The sequence below is a fragment of the Hyperoodon ampullatus genome, assembly GCF_949752795.1.
Source record: "Hyperoodon ampullatus genome assembly, chromosome: 1".
NCBI classification, from domain to species: Eukaryota; Metazoa; Chordata; class Mammalia; order Artiodactyla; family Ziphiidae; genus Hyperoodon; species Hyperoodon ampullatus.
Window position 1 is genome coordinate 20,998,202 of NC_136914.1, and position 16,672 is coordinate 21,014,873.

The 16,672-nt window shown below is 41.6% G+C and overlaps 1 protein-coding gene across 1 annotated transcript in view; it reads right to left on the reverse strand.

Annotated features, from left to right (window-relative positions):
* The window catches only part of LOC307057143 (uncharacterized protein), a gene marked incomplete at its 5' end in the record, with an annotated part of 256,577 nt that extends 243,647 nt beyond the window's left edge, over nt 1–12,930 (reverse strand). The window contains 2 exons of the mRNA XM_079710201.1: nt 12,260–12,466; nt 12,909–12,930. Coding sequence (XP_079566327.1) covers nt 12,260–12,466; nt 12,909–12,930 — 229 coding nt within the window. The remainder of the gene's footprint in view (nt 1–12,259; nt 12,467–12,908) is intronic.
* Nucleotides 12,931–16,672: the final 3,742 nt, after the last annotated feature.

The window sequence follows — 16,672 nt, forward strand, 5'->3', positions numbered from 1 at the left end:
TATGGCATCAAGTTTATTCATAGTGCATAAATATTTAATAATTCCATTTGTAAGAAAGACATTAATCACAAACTAAAGATATAAAATATTATTGTTAAACTGCATTATACCTTCCAGGTTTAGGAGAGATGAGCCAAAAAAGGAATTTACAGTCTCATGGTAAGCCAGGCTGCATGCTAGTGAGTTATAATAAAAATGTTTAAGAATGTATAACAGGGCCTCCCTGGTGGCGCAGTGGTTGAGAGTCCGCCTGCTGATGCAGGGGATACGGGTTCGTGCCCCGGTCTGGGAGGATCCCATATGCCGCGGAGCGGCTGGGCCCGTGAGCCATGGCCGCTGAGCCTGCGCATCCAGAGCCTGTGCTCCGCAACGGGAGAGGCCACAACAGTGAGAGGCCCGCGTACCGCAAAAAAAAAAAAAAAAAAAAAAAAGAATGTATAACAGCTTTCAAACCACAATTATAAATACATAAAATTTCAAATAAAATAGGAGCTAGAGAGTACCTGGTAAAAACCTAAACAAACATCTGTAATTGCATTACATATCAAAGAAATGCATAAAGGAATGAAAACTGTCAAGATCCAAGTTATATCTAATAATATGTTTTATATAATATGTGCCATTTTTAACTTTTTTAGCCACGAGAACCCATGTCTTTCAATGTTTAAAACATGGACATTTCATAAAAATAGTATTTGTGAAATTATATAATTAAATAAGTAATTTCATAAAATAGAATTGCGTTTTGCTATTATCATTCTACAATATTATTAAAGTATGTTAAGATTATCTACAGAATACCAAGTCATAATTCCAGTTATGCCAATTTAGTCAAAACTCTAATCAGTCAGAGGATGGTAAAGCTAGGAAAGGTCTTGAAAATATCCTAGAGGTTCAGGATCATAGAAATGAGCATATTTTTACCCCCCCAGCTCAGAAAAAGTAGTCAGACGAAACAGTGTTTTCAAATCAAGTGCAAAAGTGAGAAAAAGTAAGGGGTGGATGGAGAGTGGGAAGATGGAGAGTACAAGAGAATACAAATGAGCATTCATGTATTCACAGGCCTGAGGAGAAAGAGAGCTGCAACTCCAACGATTCAGATTGTGGCAGATACAGGCAAAGGTTTTTGTTTTTTTTTTCCCCTTAAGCTAAATATGTTTTCAGTATCTTTAAACTGCTAAGTAGGAAGTATTCAAGAAACAAAGGCATCAAGTCATAGTCCTGGTCCAACCATATAATATATATCCCCACGCTGTGGATCACAAAGGATAAATTTCACATCTAAAAAACTTGAAGATTGAGTTTTTCTGAGCAATTTTCAAATTCTTCGTGGCTCTGTGAAATAACAATGTAAGAGAGAATGTAGAAAAAGTAGTATAGAAAATGTATGCACAAAATCTTTGATGTGCCTAAAGTACAGATTGTTTCAAGGCAATATATTTGTAAGAAGTTTTGAATTCTCTGCGATTTTTAGAAACAACAGTACCTGCTTTTATTAGTAAAAGGTGTCAAAACAAACTGTACAAAACATTTTTGGGAAGAGATTAACTTATACCTATGACTTTTATCTCAGTCTTAACATACTCTACAGAATGCTAAAAATGATGAAATTTAGATAATTTTAAGTTATAGAATTAAGAATTTCTTACACCCTCTTTAGTTAACGAGGAAGCATACATTATTCCATAAATATGCATAATTATGGAGTAGGAAATGCCTAATTTGCCTACATAAATTGCAAGGGTTTGATGACTGAAGCAAGGAGTGAATCAGGTCCATTGAGAATTACTAAGAAAAACATAATCAAACATAAATGCCACAGAATACAAAGATCATTTTCCAAATTGGTTCCAGAAACAGCTCCTAGGTAAATTTCCATGAAAAGCTAATTTAATTCAATTAAACAGTATAGCATGGTTTTCTTCTTCAGAAAGAATTTAAATATTTTCATTTGCTACAGATGTTAAATATAAGTGTTTTAAAGAATAATTGATTTAATCCTGAGAGAAAGATTCAAAACTGTTGAAGTATACTGAATGGAAAAGGACTTACTGAGCAGATATATTTTAATTACAACAGCATCCATCTTTTATAAGGTACACAGAGTAAAACCTACAACAATCAGTATTTTTAAAGTCTTTACATTATGTACTGACATAAATGCAACATTGTTTCTCACTCAAAATTATAAAATTACAGGACATGATAAAATACTCAGAGAATGTTTGTCCTCCATATTAGTATATTATTCGAATCCTACACCTACAACATGCAATGGAGGGAACAAATTTATCATTTAAAAATTAAATAATAGTTAAATTTCTTCTGGAATAATTCAGGTTTCCCTGGATAACTTTTCCTAGTTAATCTCAACATTATATAAGTTCACTCACAGTCACTCAGGATGAGTAAGTAATGGCTACAAAGCAGCCTGGTCGTGGATTCTTGTGGGTCCATCTGGCTGCTGGCTAGAACACTGGAATGACTCATAAATGAAGCAACCTGAGGTCACCTACTTCAGGTCTCTTAAACAGAATAGCCAACTGCTTACCAGGTGGTTCCAATTTCCAAGAATACTTAAAATGAGAAACTCGTTCTAGATACACCATTTTATTTTCATATTGTCTCTGGCCACAGAATTGGGTAAGTAAGGAAAGAAGCTTTTTTGAAATGTAGATTACCAATCATCTGAAGGCCAGAAGTCACTACATGTCTGGGATTGAGAATATTATATAAATAAAGTCAAATGAAAAAGAAAGGCAGGACACAAAACCATATTATATTATGCTCCCAATTTTGTAAAGAAAAAAAAAACCCAAAATGTTAATAAGAAGTTATTTCTGTGTGGTAGAAGAGAGTGATTTTAATTGCTACAATTCTCTGAATTTCCCAAGTTCACTTCAAGGAATATGTATTCTTTATTAGAAAAATACAACAGTAAGTAGTTTTTCAAAAGACCTGGCTCAGTGAGCCCCAGAGACCCTGAGTACACTTAGATCTATACAGGCAGGAAGTCTTTCCCTGGGTAATGAAGAAAAACATTCATTTTACCTTTAAAAATAAAAACGGGGAAGGACAGGGAACAGGAACTGGGTTCCCACTCTATAATAGGTGGGACAGGTAGAGGAACAAGTCCTCTCTCTCCGGAGACAATAAACTGGTGAAATGTTTGGCCAATTATTTGTATCAATTTTTCCAAAAGTGTGTTCTGAGGAACATTAGTCCAATGATATATGGAGAAAAAAATATCAATATAAGCCCCAAGGTCAAATACCCCTTTTGGGGATGGTCACAATGCCTATGAGCATAATTAAGGCTCAGAAAAGGCTTCGGTTTAAAAATATCAGCAATTCCCAGATTTCTTTGATCATTTATTTACTTATCGAATGCTTCTGTGGTGTTTACTATGTACCTGACATTGCTCTCAACACTATACAAATATTCACCATTATAATCCTCAAACAAACCTATGAAGTAATCACTATTATTGTCATTCCCAGCTTACAGCTGATGAAGCTGAAACACAGAAGGTTCAGGAACTTGCCCAAGGTCACACACCTATTAAGTGATAAAAAAGCAGTCAAACTCCAGAGTCTCCACAGTTCAGCAGTAGGCTACGGTGCCATCCATGGGATCCTTCTTAGGCTACACAACCTGACATTCCCAAAAACCACTGTTCCGTGAAACAGATCATGAAAACAATGCAATCAAGTAAAGCATACTGTTATATGTAAACTGTGTATGTGAGTTAGTCGGACAGCTCATACTGCTTCAAAACTCTAATTTCTCACTTAACATGTGATGAGATAGAATCAAGTTGCAATGGTGTTAGGCCTAAAAATTTCTAGAATTACTAAACAAGAGAAATTTGGTTAGATTGTGTTACTGCTCTATGGCCATTTAATAAATCACAAACTTGATTTGTAAATATTATGTTTAGTTTTTTATTTCTTGTCCCCTTCCCAATCCTCAACCGAAGTAAGGACAAATGTCTGCCTTTTTGTATCCACGCCTAGCACAGGGCATGGACCTAAACCGTGACTCTACACATAGGCACTGTGTTAATAAATGAATAAAAAAGTGAGTGAAACAACCAAATTACATATGTAGAAGGTTTACAGACTATCAAGTAAAAAATTTAAGCCAATAAACTGGTTGACAGAAAAGTATTTACATAACACGATGTAAGTTTTCTGTGCCATTGCTGCATGGATAGAAGCATATAATTTGGGGTGGAAAGCAGATGTCCAAGAGAGTTAAGGGGAGCCAACTGCTCTTATCAGTCGAAGAAGGCTCCAAAAAGGAGGTGGCTGTCAGAAGCTGAATCAACAGAAAATGGGACCTTAACTGTTACAACTTCTGATAAACTGAAGAGGAGTTGTTTACAAACAAACAATTTAATAAGGTATAGGTAGGAGTGCAAAAGAACCTGAAGGGGGGCTTCCCTGGTGGCGCAGTGGTTGAGAGTCCACCTGCCAATGCAGGGGACACGGGTTCGTGCCCCGGTCTGGGAGGATCCCACATGCCGCGGAGCGGCTGGGCCCGTGGGCCATGGCCGCTGAGCCTGTGCGTCCGGAGCCTGTGCTCCGCAAGGGGAGAGGCCACAACAGTGAGAGGCCCGCGTACCGCAAAAAAAAAAAAAAAAAAAAAGAACCTGAAGGGTAGTGTAGTAAATTAGGGTAGTAAAAGCAGAGGAACTAACTCCAGAGATTACTGGACTCCTGAGGGAGAGACTGACATAGAGGTTACCTGGACTTTCTGTGCAGAGACACAGGCAGTCCAAACTGATCACGGAAGCAGCAAACTGAAGAATCAATACCCTCTTTCCACCCTCCCTCTGATCTCCCGCTGGAGGTCTCCAGTGACCTAAGCCATCTGGAAATCAGCGTGGTTCAGCCAGGTATCGTCCTGGGCAGAGAGCACAGAGTAGAAGGGTTGAGGGCAGATGTGGAGAGACAAACAAGATATCTGACATAGAAGCCAATGGGTATAATGCATGAGGTTTTAGCAAAATAAAGTTAGACAGGAAGGAGATGACAGAAGAGACTCTTAATGAAAAGGATCTAAAGAAACAATGAAAGAGAACTGCTAGATACATAAAAGCAAGGTAATGCCAGCTGTTTGTAAGCCCGTTTGAGTAGGGCACTACACTTGTTAATAAGAGGAGGATCTGGGGATAATCCCCCATTACGTGTACTATTAGGAATAAATGTTGATTGGACAACAGCAGAACAGTAGCCTGTTCCCAGAAAAGAAACTGATAATTTAGTACCTTTTATAGATGGCTGTAAATTCTATTAGTTAGATAAAACTCACTGATTTCTATCAAGAGATTAATTTAGACAAAGGCACCATCATTACAGACTTCCTTGGAATCCCTTCAGATTCGTAAATCAACAAATTAACTAGTGACAGATGTGTCTGTACTTGTTTAAGTCCATATCTATGTAACTGCTATAAAAATGACAAAAATGTTTATCTCAAGACAGCCAGGCAAGAAATGTTATAAAGAGATATATTGGATTGTATCTCTTTTCCTTTAGCCAATAAGTAAGTGCAACCTGCTGAAAAATCATTTCCAAACTTGCTACTTATTATCTTCTAAAGTTGAAGGCACATGCAGCCATATACTTGTTGAAAGACAGGAAAAATAAAGTCAGCGGAATCAAAACTACGGGTCTCTAATAGACTGTATCCAACAGCGTTCCACAAATATTTACTAAATGTTTACTATACAGCAGCTCTTTGGAAAGGGCTGGGATGCGACGGGTGAGATCCAGATCTAAACTGTGGACTTTACAGTTAAGTCTTTCAAGAAGCATGCAAAGTTTTCAAAGCTGAGAGGTAGAAAAATATGACACTCAAACATGATTAGAGGAATTCTGACTTGCTTCCTTTCCTCTGTAACCAGAACACAAATTTTATGTACAATGAAGTGCAGAGATGTTAGCTGGAAGACCCAAGCACCCCCAGGTAGTTCAAAGGTCACCCTGAGCCCTAAAGAACCTTGTCACAGCACTTCCCAAAACACCCTGCAGCCTCCAAGTCAAGACACTTGCTTGCAGCCCAGGAGATATTTGAAGGAAGGTAAAGAGGTGACATCTGGAAACTGTAAGGTGTCGAGGTCTGCAATTTAAAAGTAAAAGCTCAAAAAGAGTCATGCACCACAATGTTCACTGCAGCTCTATTTACAACAGCCAGGACATGGAAGCAACCTAAGTGTCCATCGACAGAAGAATGGATAAAGAAGATGTGGCACATATATACAATGGAATATTACTCAGCCATAAAGAGAAACGAAATTGAGTTATTTGTAGAGAGATGGATGGACCTAGAGTCTGTCCTACAGAGTGAAGTAAGTCAGAAAGAGAAAAACAAATACCGTATGCTAACACATATATATGGAACCTAAAAAAAAAAAAAGGTTCTGAAGAATCTAGGGGCAGGACAGGAATAAAGACACAGACATAGAGAATGGACTTGAGGACCTGGGGGGAAGGGTAAGCTGGGACGAAGTGAGAGAGTGGCATTGACATATATACACTACCAAACGTAAAATAGATAGCTAGTGGGAAGCAGCCACATAGCACAGGGAGATCAGCTCGGTGCTTTGTGACCACCTAGAGGAGTGGGATGGGGAGGGTGGGAGGGAGACGCAAGAGGGAGGAGATATGGGGATATATGTATACATATGGCTGATTCACTTTGTTGTACAGCAGAAACTAACAGAACATTGTAAAGCAATTATACTCCAATAAAGATGTTAAAAAATAAAAGATAAGAAAAAAATAAAAGTAAAAGCAACCACTGAACCACTGGACTGCTGCAATGTAGATCAACTGCAGGGGGGGGCACGGCGGGGACCACACACCATGACTCGTGATTCAGCCCAGTGACTCTTACTCAGAGATAAGAACAATGTCTGATCAGTCTCTGAGGGTTCCACCCTTGGCCGAACCACCAAACTCCGCTAGATCCTTCTCACAGCTTCCCACATCATCTTCAGACATTCTTGCTCACACTACAGACAGACATGCTAAGTCACATTTGCTCACTTCTGTTTAAAATCCTCCAGGGGGACTTCCCCGGTGGCGCAGTTGTTAAGAATCCGCCTGCCAATGCAGGGGACACGGATTCGAGCCCTGGTCTGGGAAGATCCCACATGCCGTGGAGCAACTAAGCCCATGCGCCACAACTACTGAGCCTGCGCTCTAGAGCCCGTGAGCCACAGCTACTGAGCCTGCGTGCCACAGCTACTGAGCCCACATGCCACAACTACTGAAGCCCGCGTGCCTAGAGCCCGTGCTCCGCAACAAGAGAAGCCACTGCAATGAGAAGCCCGCACACGGCAACGAAAAGTATAACCCCCACTCACCACAACTAGAGAAAGTTCATGCAGAGCAACAAAGACCCAACTCAGCCAGAAATAAAAATTAAATTAAAAAAATAAAAAATAATATAAAAAAAATTTTTTTTAATCCTCCAGGGTGGTTCAATAAAATGTACTTTGGGGCTTCCCTGGTGGCGCAGTGGTTGAGAGTCTGCCTGCCGATGCAGGAGACACGGGTTCGTGCCCCAGTCTGGGAAGATCCCACATGCCGCGGAGCGGCTGGGCCCGTGAGCCATGGCCGCTGAGCCTGCGCATCCGGAGCCTGTGCTCCGCGATGGAAGAGGCCACGACAGTGAGAGGCCCACGTACTGCAAAAAAAAAAAAAAAAAAAAAAAAAAAAAATGTACTTTGAATAAAATGCATACCTTTTAACATGGGCCTGGCAATCTCTGTGACCTCATTTCTACCATTTCCCCTAACTGCCAGTGTGCCCAGCTTACTGCTGCTTTAGAGACACTCTTAATGACCCCTGTGCCCGAAGTTCTCCCAGATCTTCGCAGGGCTGGCTCTTTCTTGTTCAGGAACATCCTTAGAGAGGCCTTCCTTGGCTACCTCATATAAAGTATCCCCAGTCATTTGCTGTCATATCACCTTGTCTTAGTTTCCTAATGGCAATTTCCACTATTGAAAATTATCTTACTCATGTGCTTGTTTATAGTTCACTGTATTTCCACTCTCTAGAACGAGAGTTCAGTGACAAAGATCTTGTGCCTCTCATGGCTGCAATGTCCCAAAGTATATAATAACACCAGGCAGAGAGCAGGCACTCAAACATTTAAGTAAAGATGAATGTAATTAAGATAACTGGCATGTAAGTAGATGTTCTAAAACTCATGAAAACAGGTTAACTGCCTGATGTAAATCATGCATTGCCTTTTTTATCTTAATACTACAGATGAGCTTTAAAGCTACTCAGAAGTTAACATAAAATGTCCCTGTCCCCAAATCTTCACTTCTCTCTCCAGATTCTACTCCTAAAAAGTTTTAGTTTTCCTTAATTTTAATTATTAAAGTGTGAGTGACTCTGAAATGTATGTTTCTAGCCCTGGCCCCTCCCTCTCCCTGAATTCTGGCCTGCCTCTATATATTATAACACCTCTACTTAAATTTCTGTCATCACATCAAATCTGTCACATGGAAACCTGAAATTAGTATCTCTCAGGCAAAAGCAATTTCTCCTTCTATCCTTAACACTTTTATCAACTATCCTCCAGATACCCAGATTTAAAAACTAGAAATTATCTTGATTATGAAATTCAAGACCTGGAAGGGAGATTGGAAAACAAGTGAAGTGGTCTTCAAGCTTTTTTAAAACTACGGTAGCCCTTTTTCTAGCCCTTTTTCAAACAAAAGCTCACAGGGAAGTCTGACATGTAAAAGAGATGAATCTACAGTTGTTCTGGGAGTTAAACTGGTAGTCTCTGAAGGAAAACTTCAGAAAGAGCTCTTAACCTGGTCCAAACGTCGTTTTTCCCTCCCCACCCCTCTTCAACATACACACTGAAAGTTACAGAGGAGACCACTGAAATCCAGAGAGCTTACATCTTCTTCGCAGGTAGAACTATCAGTCTGCCCAATGTGACAGTTAGCAAGCAGAACAGTGCTTAACACATAAAAGCACTTAGAAGGCAATGTTCTCAAAGACAAATATTACCTCCATGCATATGTATAACAAGAGTTATTGCAGATTGATACATTTCATGCATGACTTTTATTGGTTGGCCTGAGAAGGGATTTTCAGAGTTGCAACAATTGTTTCCTTCTAATAATACATTTATCCACTTCTAGTGGAAGCAAGCAAACATGAGTCCAGTAAAAAGAACTGTGGCACAGTGACTATAACATAAGGTCTCAGCTGTATAGCCTACGTGGCTTCATTGTCTAGTTTTGAGTGTGGTTTTCAAAGTCTTTGGTCCTCATCTGCTTCATCATCCATGCTGTGTGATGAGGTGCTTTCTACAACTCTCTCAACCCTCAGTCTATGTGCCACTATTATACCATACTCAAGTATTTCCCTTGAGCTACTGCATCTACAAAGGGTTAGAATCCCAAGTTAGAAACAAACTGGAAGAGAGCAAATCCTTCGAGGATTTTTTGAGTGTCACATGGCATGTAATGTGCCAGGCATCTGAAATGCAGAGAAGATAAGAAAAGGACACTATCCCACCTCAATGAGAAAACAGCCAGAGGAAGAGCCAAGCAAGTAATTACACGGCAGAGAGGTGAACACTGAGGGAGGCGTGCATAGAAGCCGGAGAGGCAGCGATGAGGTGGCTTACAGAAATTAGGAAAGGCTCTGCTGGGTTGGAGTAGACGACAGTCGACTTTAGATTTAAATGATAAATATGAGTTGAGCGCTGAGTAAAAGTAAAGGGTGCTACATGTACCCCCCCAAAAATCACATTTTAAATTGCCTTATAGTTTTTTTTTTTTTTTTTTTTTTTTTTTTTTTTTTTTTTGCAGTATGCGGGCCTCTCACTGTTGTGGCCTCTCCCATTGAGGAGCACAGGCTCCGGACGCGCAGGCTCAGCGGCCACGGCTCACGGGCCTAGCCGCTCCGCGGCATGTGGGATCTTCCCAAACCGGGGCACGAACCCGCATCCCCTGCATCGGCAGGCGGACTCTCAACCACTGCGCCACCAGGGAAGCCCTGCCTTATAGTTTTAAATAAATACCACAATCAGCATTTACTGTAACCAAAATAATTGATCAGGCCATCTCACACAGTTTTCAACGTTGATGAAGAAAAAAATTAAGTCAATATCCTTTTAATAAAGATTATTTAACGACTGGAACATTTTGAAGGGCATATATGAACATACCATGCGTAGAGGCAGCACGTCACTCAGAGACAAAAATCTAACAGGGAATTTCAGACACCCCTGCCCAGGCTAAATGCTATGCAGCAGCTGGCAGACAAGGTGGCAAAGCCCCTATAAAGAGTGATGATTCACTAACATGACATAAATCAAGATTTTAACTCACCGAAAACTAACATTTTGATTTAAAATCACAAATCAGTGCCACTACATCAGCAGACCCCAGCACATGAGTAATGAGATCAAATCAACTCCTATCTTGTGACCAAAAGGAAAAGGTGGTTTTCTAAATGGTAATTCAGATTGGACAAATAACACACTGTATCAAGTTTTAGAGCCCTAGGCCATATTTTGCTAAAAACAAAGGTACATTATGCATGACTAAAGAAAACAGTGAAAATCAGAGCAATTAATTTCCCAGCTATGTTTCCCATAAAAAAAAAACATCGCTGCTATGATTTGCTTACGGCACACAACCTTTTTTTGCATCGTACAATGATCTAAGTGTGTAATAACCTGCATATTTCACTAAGATGTAATATCCTTCAAAACATCCTTAGAGTGAAAGTTTTCCAAAGAAATTATTGATCTCTGGAATGTCTCGTGTTTTAAAATTACTGACAAATCCTTTCCTATTTTCTTTGCAGTTAGAAATAATTCTTCTTGATCACCAGAGTGTAAAGAGGTATAAGAGTACAAAGACTGAACATTTTCTTAAAGACAAGTGTCCCAGTTGACACAAGACATTTCCCACGATTTTCCCAAAACAATAATTAGGAGAGCTGTCACTAGGATCCTAAAAATGTATGTAAGAAAACAGTTATTAGTTGGCATCAGTTTAAGATAGCAAGAAATTTCCTTAAGTGCTCTTTCAAATTATTTTCAAATACTTTTCAGTTAATTCGTCTCACTACTGGTGGAGCCTTTTCTGTTTCTTTCCAAAATGCAGGAATCTTTTCTCAGGTGGATCTGCTTCACTGCAGATATGTTTGGTACATTCACTTTATATGTCAGGGGCACTAAGCAGCTCTCTTCTGTTTTCTTTCACTGGCACTTTTGTGGCTGCTCAGTCACTGACCTCACCTTGGTGGAAAGGTGACTAAGAAAAGAGCAATTCCTAATAACTCAAGGAAACCAGTGTTCCCATGTCTGTGGAGAACAAACACGAAGGACCCAAGATCCTGCTGGAGTGGTGCAGCTCAAAACGAATAAGGCACCGCACTGAACAACTTCCAGAGGATCTTCTCTCATGTCGAAAATCCTAACACCGCAAGGAACCGACAGAAATACGGAGCCCTGCCAGAAACGGGGACGAGTAGATTGATGGGTGCAGAGAGCGAGAGATAGGGGAGAGGAGAGACAGTGAGACATGAAGCAGAAAGTCAGCCTCTAAATGAGAGAGACACCGAAAGTGTGCGCTCTCAGGGTGGAAGATACGGAGACCGAGAGGGAGGGATACATTGAGAGACATGAGACAGAAAAGGAGGTGGGAAGAAAGAAACGGGGGGAGGGGGGAGGGAGAAAGACAGAAATAAAGGGAGGATGGGAGGAAGAAGGCAGAGAAACACTGAGAACGTGAGAACAACAGACTGAGAAACAGAAGCACTAGCGGCAGAGTCAAGCCGGGTCCGAGGCACCGGGACCAGCCCGCTGCGCACTTTCCCCGCCGCGAGGCTGGGTCTCGGGAGGCGTCCGGGGCAGGTGGCTCCGCACGGAGCTGGGGGCCCGCGGGTTCCCCCCCACCGACTCCGAGGCTGCCCTCAGCCTGCTCCCAGGTCCCAACTCCCCGCCTCGGCGCGTCCCTCCTTCCCCAACTCCGGAGCACGTGTCCCGCCCGCGGCCGCCTCTGCCCCCCGCTTCTCTGCCGGCGCGGGCACGAGGTCCGGGGGTCCCGGCAGAGCCGCCGCCCCACGCCCGTGCGGCTCGCTCTCCTCCCGCCAGCACGCCCGCCCGGCCCCCGCGCCCGGCTGCCGCTCGGCCCGCGCCGCCCTCCGCCCTCCCGCCGGCTCGGCCGCCCCCCGCACGCCAGGACGGCGCCCGCGCGCCTTACCCGCCTCTGCGCCCCGGCGCCGGTGTCCTCGGCGCCGCGGTCCCGGGTCCCCCGCCCGCTCCCGGCGCCCCGCAGGCCCGCGCCCGCTCCGCGCCCCGCGTCCGGCCCCGCCGTCAACTTCTGGCCGCCGTGGCTGCTCGGCCGCCGCCGCCGCCGCCGCCGCCTCGGGACTTTTTTTTTTTTCTTCTTCTCGCTCCTCGGCTGCCTCTGGAGTTGTTTTTTTTTTTTTTCACTTGCCCTCTCCAGCTCCCACTAGTGATTGGAGCCTGAGAGCCAAGTACTTAGCGGAGGGATTACACTTCTCGACGCGCTTGGAGCTGCCCCAGAGCCGCCGCCCGTGTTTGGAAGGGTGAGCAGACCTGGGGAGCCCGGTACCGCCCACCCTTCCGCTGCCCTGCGTCCCCTGCATCGAGGGGGACCCTCCCAGCTCAGTCTGCCTCTCAGAGCCTCACCTCGATTTCAATCACAGATGCTTTCTCGGTCATGCGTAAGACGGGGTTTCCAAAAAAACTAGGTTTGAGGAACAAAAATTCGTGGGATTACTGTACCTCGAGAGCCGGAAGGGGCTCCCAAAGATGATCTAGCGCAGTGGACTGAAACTCTTCAGGGCCCCTGACACTTTTGAGAAGTTGATAAGACGTTAACGCACCTCGTAAAAAATACACGTACATGCCAAATTATGCCTGCAGTTCTGGACGAGGAGTGTAGGAACCCTGAAACACAGGTGGGCCTCCTCGGGAAAAGAAATATTTCCTTTCTTCAAATATTTTGAAATTGTCAAAAAAAAAAACCACCTCCCATTTGTATTTGATGAAATTTTACAATTAACATGTTTATTTTGAAAAAGTATGTACTGTCTTTGTGGTTTCCTTGCTAAATCGGTAAGTGTTGAAATATTTTCTGCGGAGGTAAATATAAATCAAGCTAGTCCACAGTCTTTCAGGAAACTTGGGGAAAATAGTTAACTTTTTAAAATCAGCTCTTTTGCCAACTGTATCTCCCAGGGAGACATGTAATAACTTCCAATTTTTGCCCCCAATGTCTTTCAGCAGCCTATCCTCCAGAATTAATTTCCTCCTTTTGTAAAATTTTTCCATCTTCCAAATATATTGATAAACCCTCTCTAGTCACCATCAAGTGTGTGATTCAAATAATTTAATACAATTTCACTCTGATGCAGTTTTCCAATTTTTTCACATCTATTTCTATTGTCTAATTCTTAGCCTACCATTTTCTTTCAACTCCTCCCTTTTCTTAAATTATTCCTATTAAATGATTTTATGTTAAACATTAAATACAATCCTTTGAACGTATAAGAAATTCAGTTGTGTATAAATGTACTTTATGCAACTCCCACTCAGGAGCACGTGGTGCTCCAGGCGTTTATTGATGAGTCTGTGAAACGTGGGCACATTTTCCTCAAAGACATGTCAGGGTCCCCACAAAACTCTACTTGCCCCATAACAAACCATGATATTATCTGAACCATGATAGTATCAGGACTAACCTGCATTCTGGTTTCTGGTGCCAGGCTGGAAGAGGAAGGTTCTGTTTGACATAACACTAGAAATTTTCCAAAACAGGTAGCATTTGTCATTGGCATCCTCTCACCTCTCTTATTCAGCCTTCATTCTAATCCTTAGTACCAGTAATCAATTATCTCACTGTCCCCAGAATCCCAAGGTAGAATCCACACATTTTACCCTTACCACCAAATTCTCTCTGCTCCTAAATTACCTTCCTCGTTGTTCTCAAATTTCCTATCATCTCCATCTTATGACATTAACTAGGTTTAAAGATGGTTTAAAGAGGAGATCAAGCTGATTGAATTGATCCCCTCTACTGTGTGAATTCCTGCTAACTTTTATTTGACAAATGTATCTTTTCCTCTTAGAGTTTCAATCCTCACAAATTACAGTGAAATAACTGAGACATTAAAAAAGTTTTGGAGTAGAGAGTGTGTGGGTTGCCCACATATTTTCAGAAGCTGTACTAAGAATTGGCTTACCTCTACTCAGCAGATATCCTTCTAAGCATCTACTGGACATAAAACTAATCCAGAGAGTACAGGCATCTCTGGGTAGGGAAGACAGAGATTAAATGAGATATTTTAAAATTCCAAATCAGAGGAATAAAGAAATTTCTATAGGTTTTCAATAAAAAAAAAAAAAAAGCACTCTGGGTAAGACAGAATCAGAGAGGAAGTCAAGGAAACTCTTTGAGGTACACCTTAGAAGGTAGCATTTCAATAGGCACGGATGAGGAATCTGGGGTATAAGCCATTCAACAACCTCCTTTTACTGAGTACCTATGGCATGCCATGCACTGGTGTTTCAGATTTAAATCCTGTCCTTCTTGAAACCCTTAAGAGACATATATTTTTTAAAGATTAGAATATTACAGGAGAAATACAGTAGTCAGTACATGAAAGCACATCTATTGGAGCACAGAAAAAGGAACTATCTTGCCTGGGAATGGCAGGAAAAACTGCATGGAATAGTCCCATTTTATCAGGGTCCTGAAAGATCTTTAGAGACCAAAGAGCCATTAGAAAGAGAATAAGCATTCTAAGTAGAGGGGACAAAATAAAAAAGCATAGTGCATTTAGGGAGCAACTGGTAGCTCAGTGCTTCTACCCAAGTTATGAGAAGGTGCAGCAGATACATCTCAGGCTAAGCAGTTTTCAGGAATGACCTTGTCAGATAGGCCAATGAAATAGGTGTTTCCTTGCTAGGTGATAAGGAAACATTGGAGATTTTTAAACCAAGGAATTACATGGTGGATTAGGACTTTCAGAAGATCATTTAGAAGTACCTAGAGAGGGAGAAATGGAAGCACAGAACCAACTAGGAGTCTGTCGTGTAAAGAGTAAAGATCTGAACCAAGATAGTGACATGGCTACCGAGATCACTAGCAGACTTGGAAAGCACTTGAGATAGAGTTGTAGAAGCACATTCCTTGGCCTCACAGCCCGGGATGGTGGTGCTTTTAAAGGCAATAGGGATCACTGAGGGAGAAGCTACTGAGAAGAGGAGGGAAAGGCTCAGTTTGGTGGGATGACAAATCTGAGCAAAAGCACAATTTCTCTTTTCGTCCAGTTGTTAAAAGTAGTAAATCATCTAAAAGTTCCAAGTATCTCAGCAGAGGACACCAAGGCAGTAAAAGCCAGAGCTCTCATGGAATTTGCAGGCTTATTTCCCACTGAGGAAGACATTTACCCAGCTCCACTGGACTCAAACTATTTGGGGAATTTACATGCAGCTAAATAGGACAGACCTGAGAAAGTGATTAGGTGAGCTTGCTTCTCTGCTTTCAGCTTCCCCTTTCTGCAACTGTTTCCTCTTCACTGCCATCTTTACTCTCAACATCTTTCCCTTTTCCACCTCCCACTCTTCCAAAACTATAAAGGATCTGACCACCATTATTATTTTATCATAAGTCAAGGCATACTATAGTAAGTAACATTCTAGAGTGTGCTTTTAAGTTATCTCTCTCTAGATGTGGCATAAAATATTCTCTCTTTTGAGATATCTTAGGAATCAGGTGAAAGAAAAATTTCAGCAGAAGAAAAATCTTTTTCTTTCCCCGTGATTCATACTGCCGTGGTTGTCTTAGAACCCACTGCTAATGCATTGACCCTACATACACAAAATAAGAGATTAAGCCTCTCAACTGGTATTAAAATCCTTGCTTGTTAATATAAGAATGTATAAGTATTGGCAAAATGTGTACTTCTATAACAGAAGCCAAATTTATCAATTACCCTGTGCTAGGCACACTACTAAGTACTTCATACATATGAACATATTGAGGTCTCATAACAAGGTAGGTACTATTTTCTTCCCAATTTTACAGATGAGGAAATTGAGGCACAGAGAAGTTAGGTAACATGCTCAAGGCCATGCTACCAATTGCAAGAGGCAGGATATGAACCCAGGCAGTGTGGCCACAGCACCTCAGGCTTATTCAGTGTACTAAACTACTCTGCAGCCGTGAGAACATTTTTAAGTATCCGATGAACAGATATTAGGCAAAAATACCTAAAGATTTTGAATGTAAGACAATATGTGAGCCAGATCCTAGAAAGTATGGAAAAACAAAGTACTTGAGTCCTTTATATTTTATTAAACAGTTTCCTGAGTGTCTTAGAAAGCTAGCACCTGGGTTAAAAGCTGGTGATGCCAGAAACATGGGAAGCAATAGGGTCTGTGGCTTTTGAAATGTCCCTCTCTGGGTCAGTATATAATGCTTTTGACTAGGCCCTCTGACAAGTTGTAAACTTCCTGAGGATCCCTTTCCTCTCTTTTATCACTCTCCACAACCATATTTTTTTTAAAACACAACTACTTTTGCTAGCTAAATATGAGTGAGTTGAGCGCAGTCAGAATTTTTCACATCGTATGGCAGATTGCA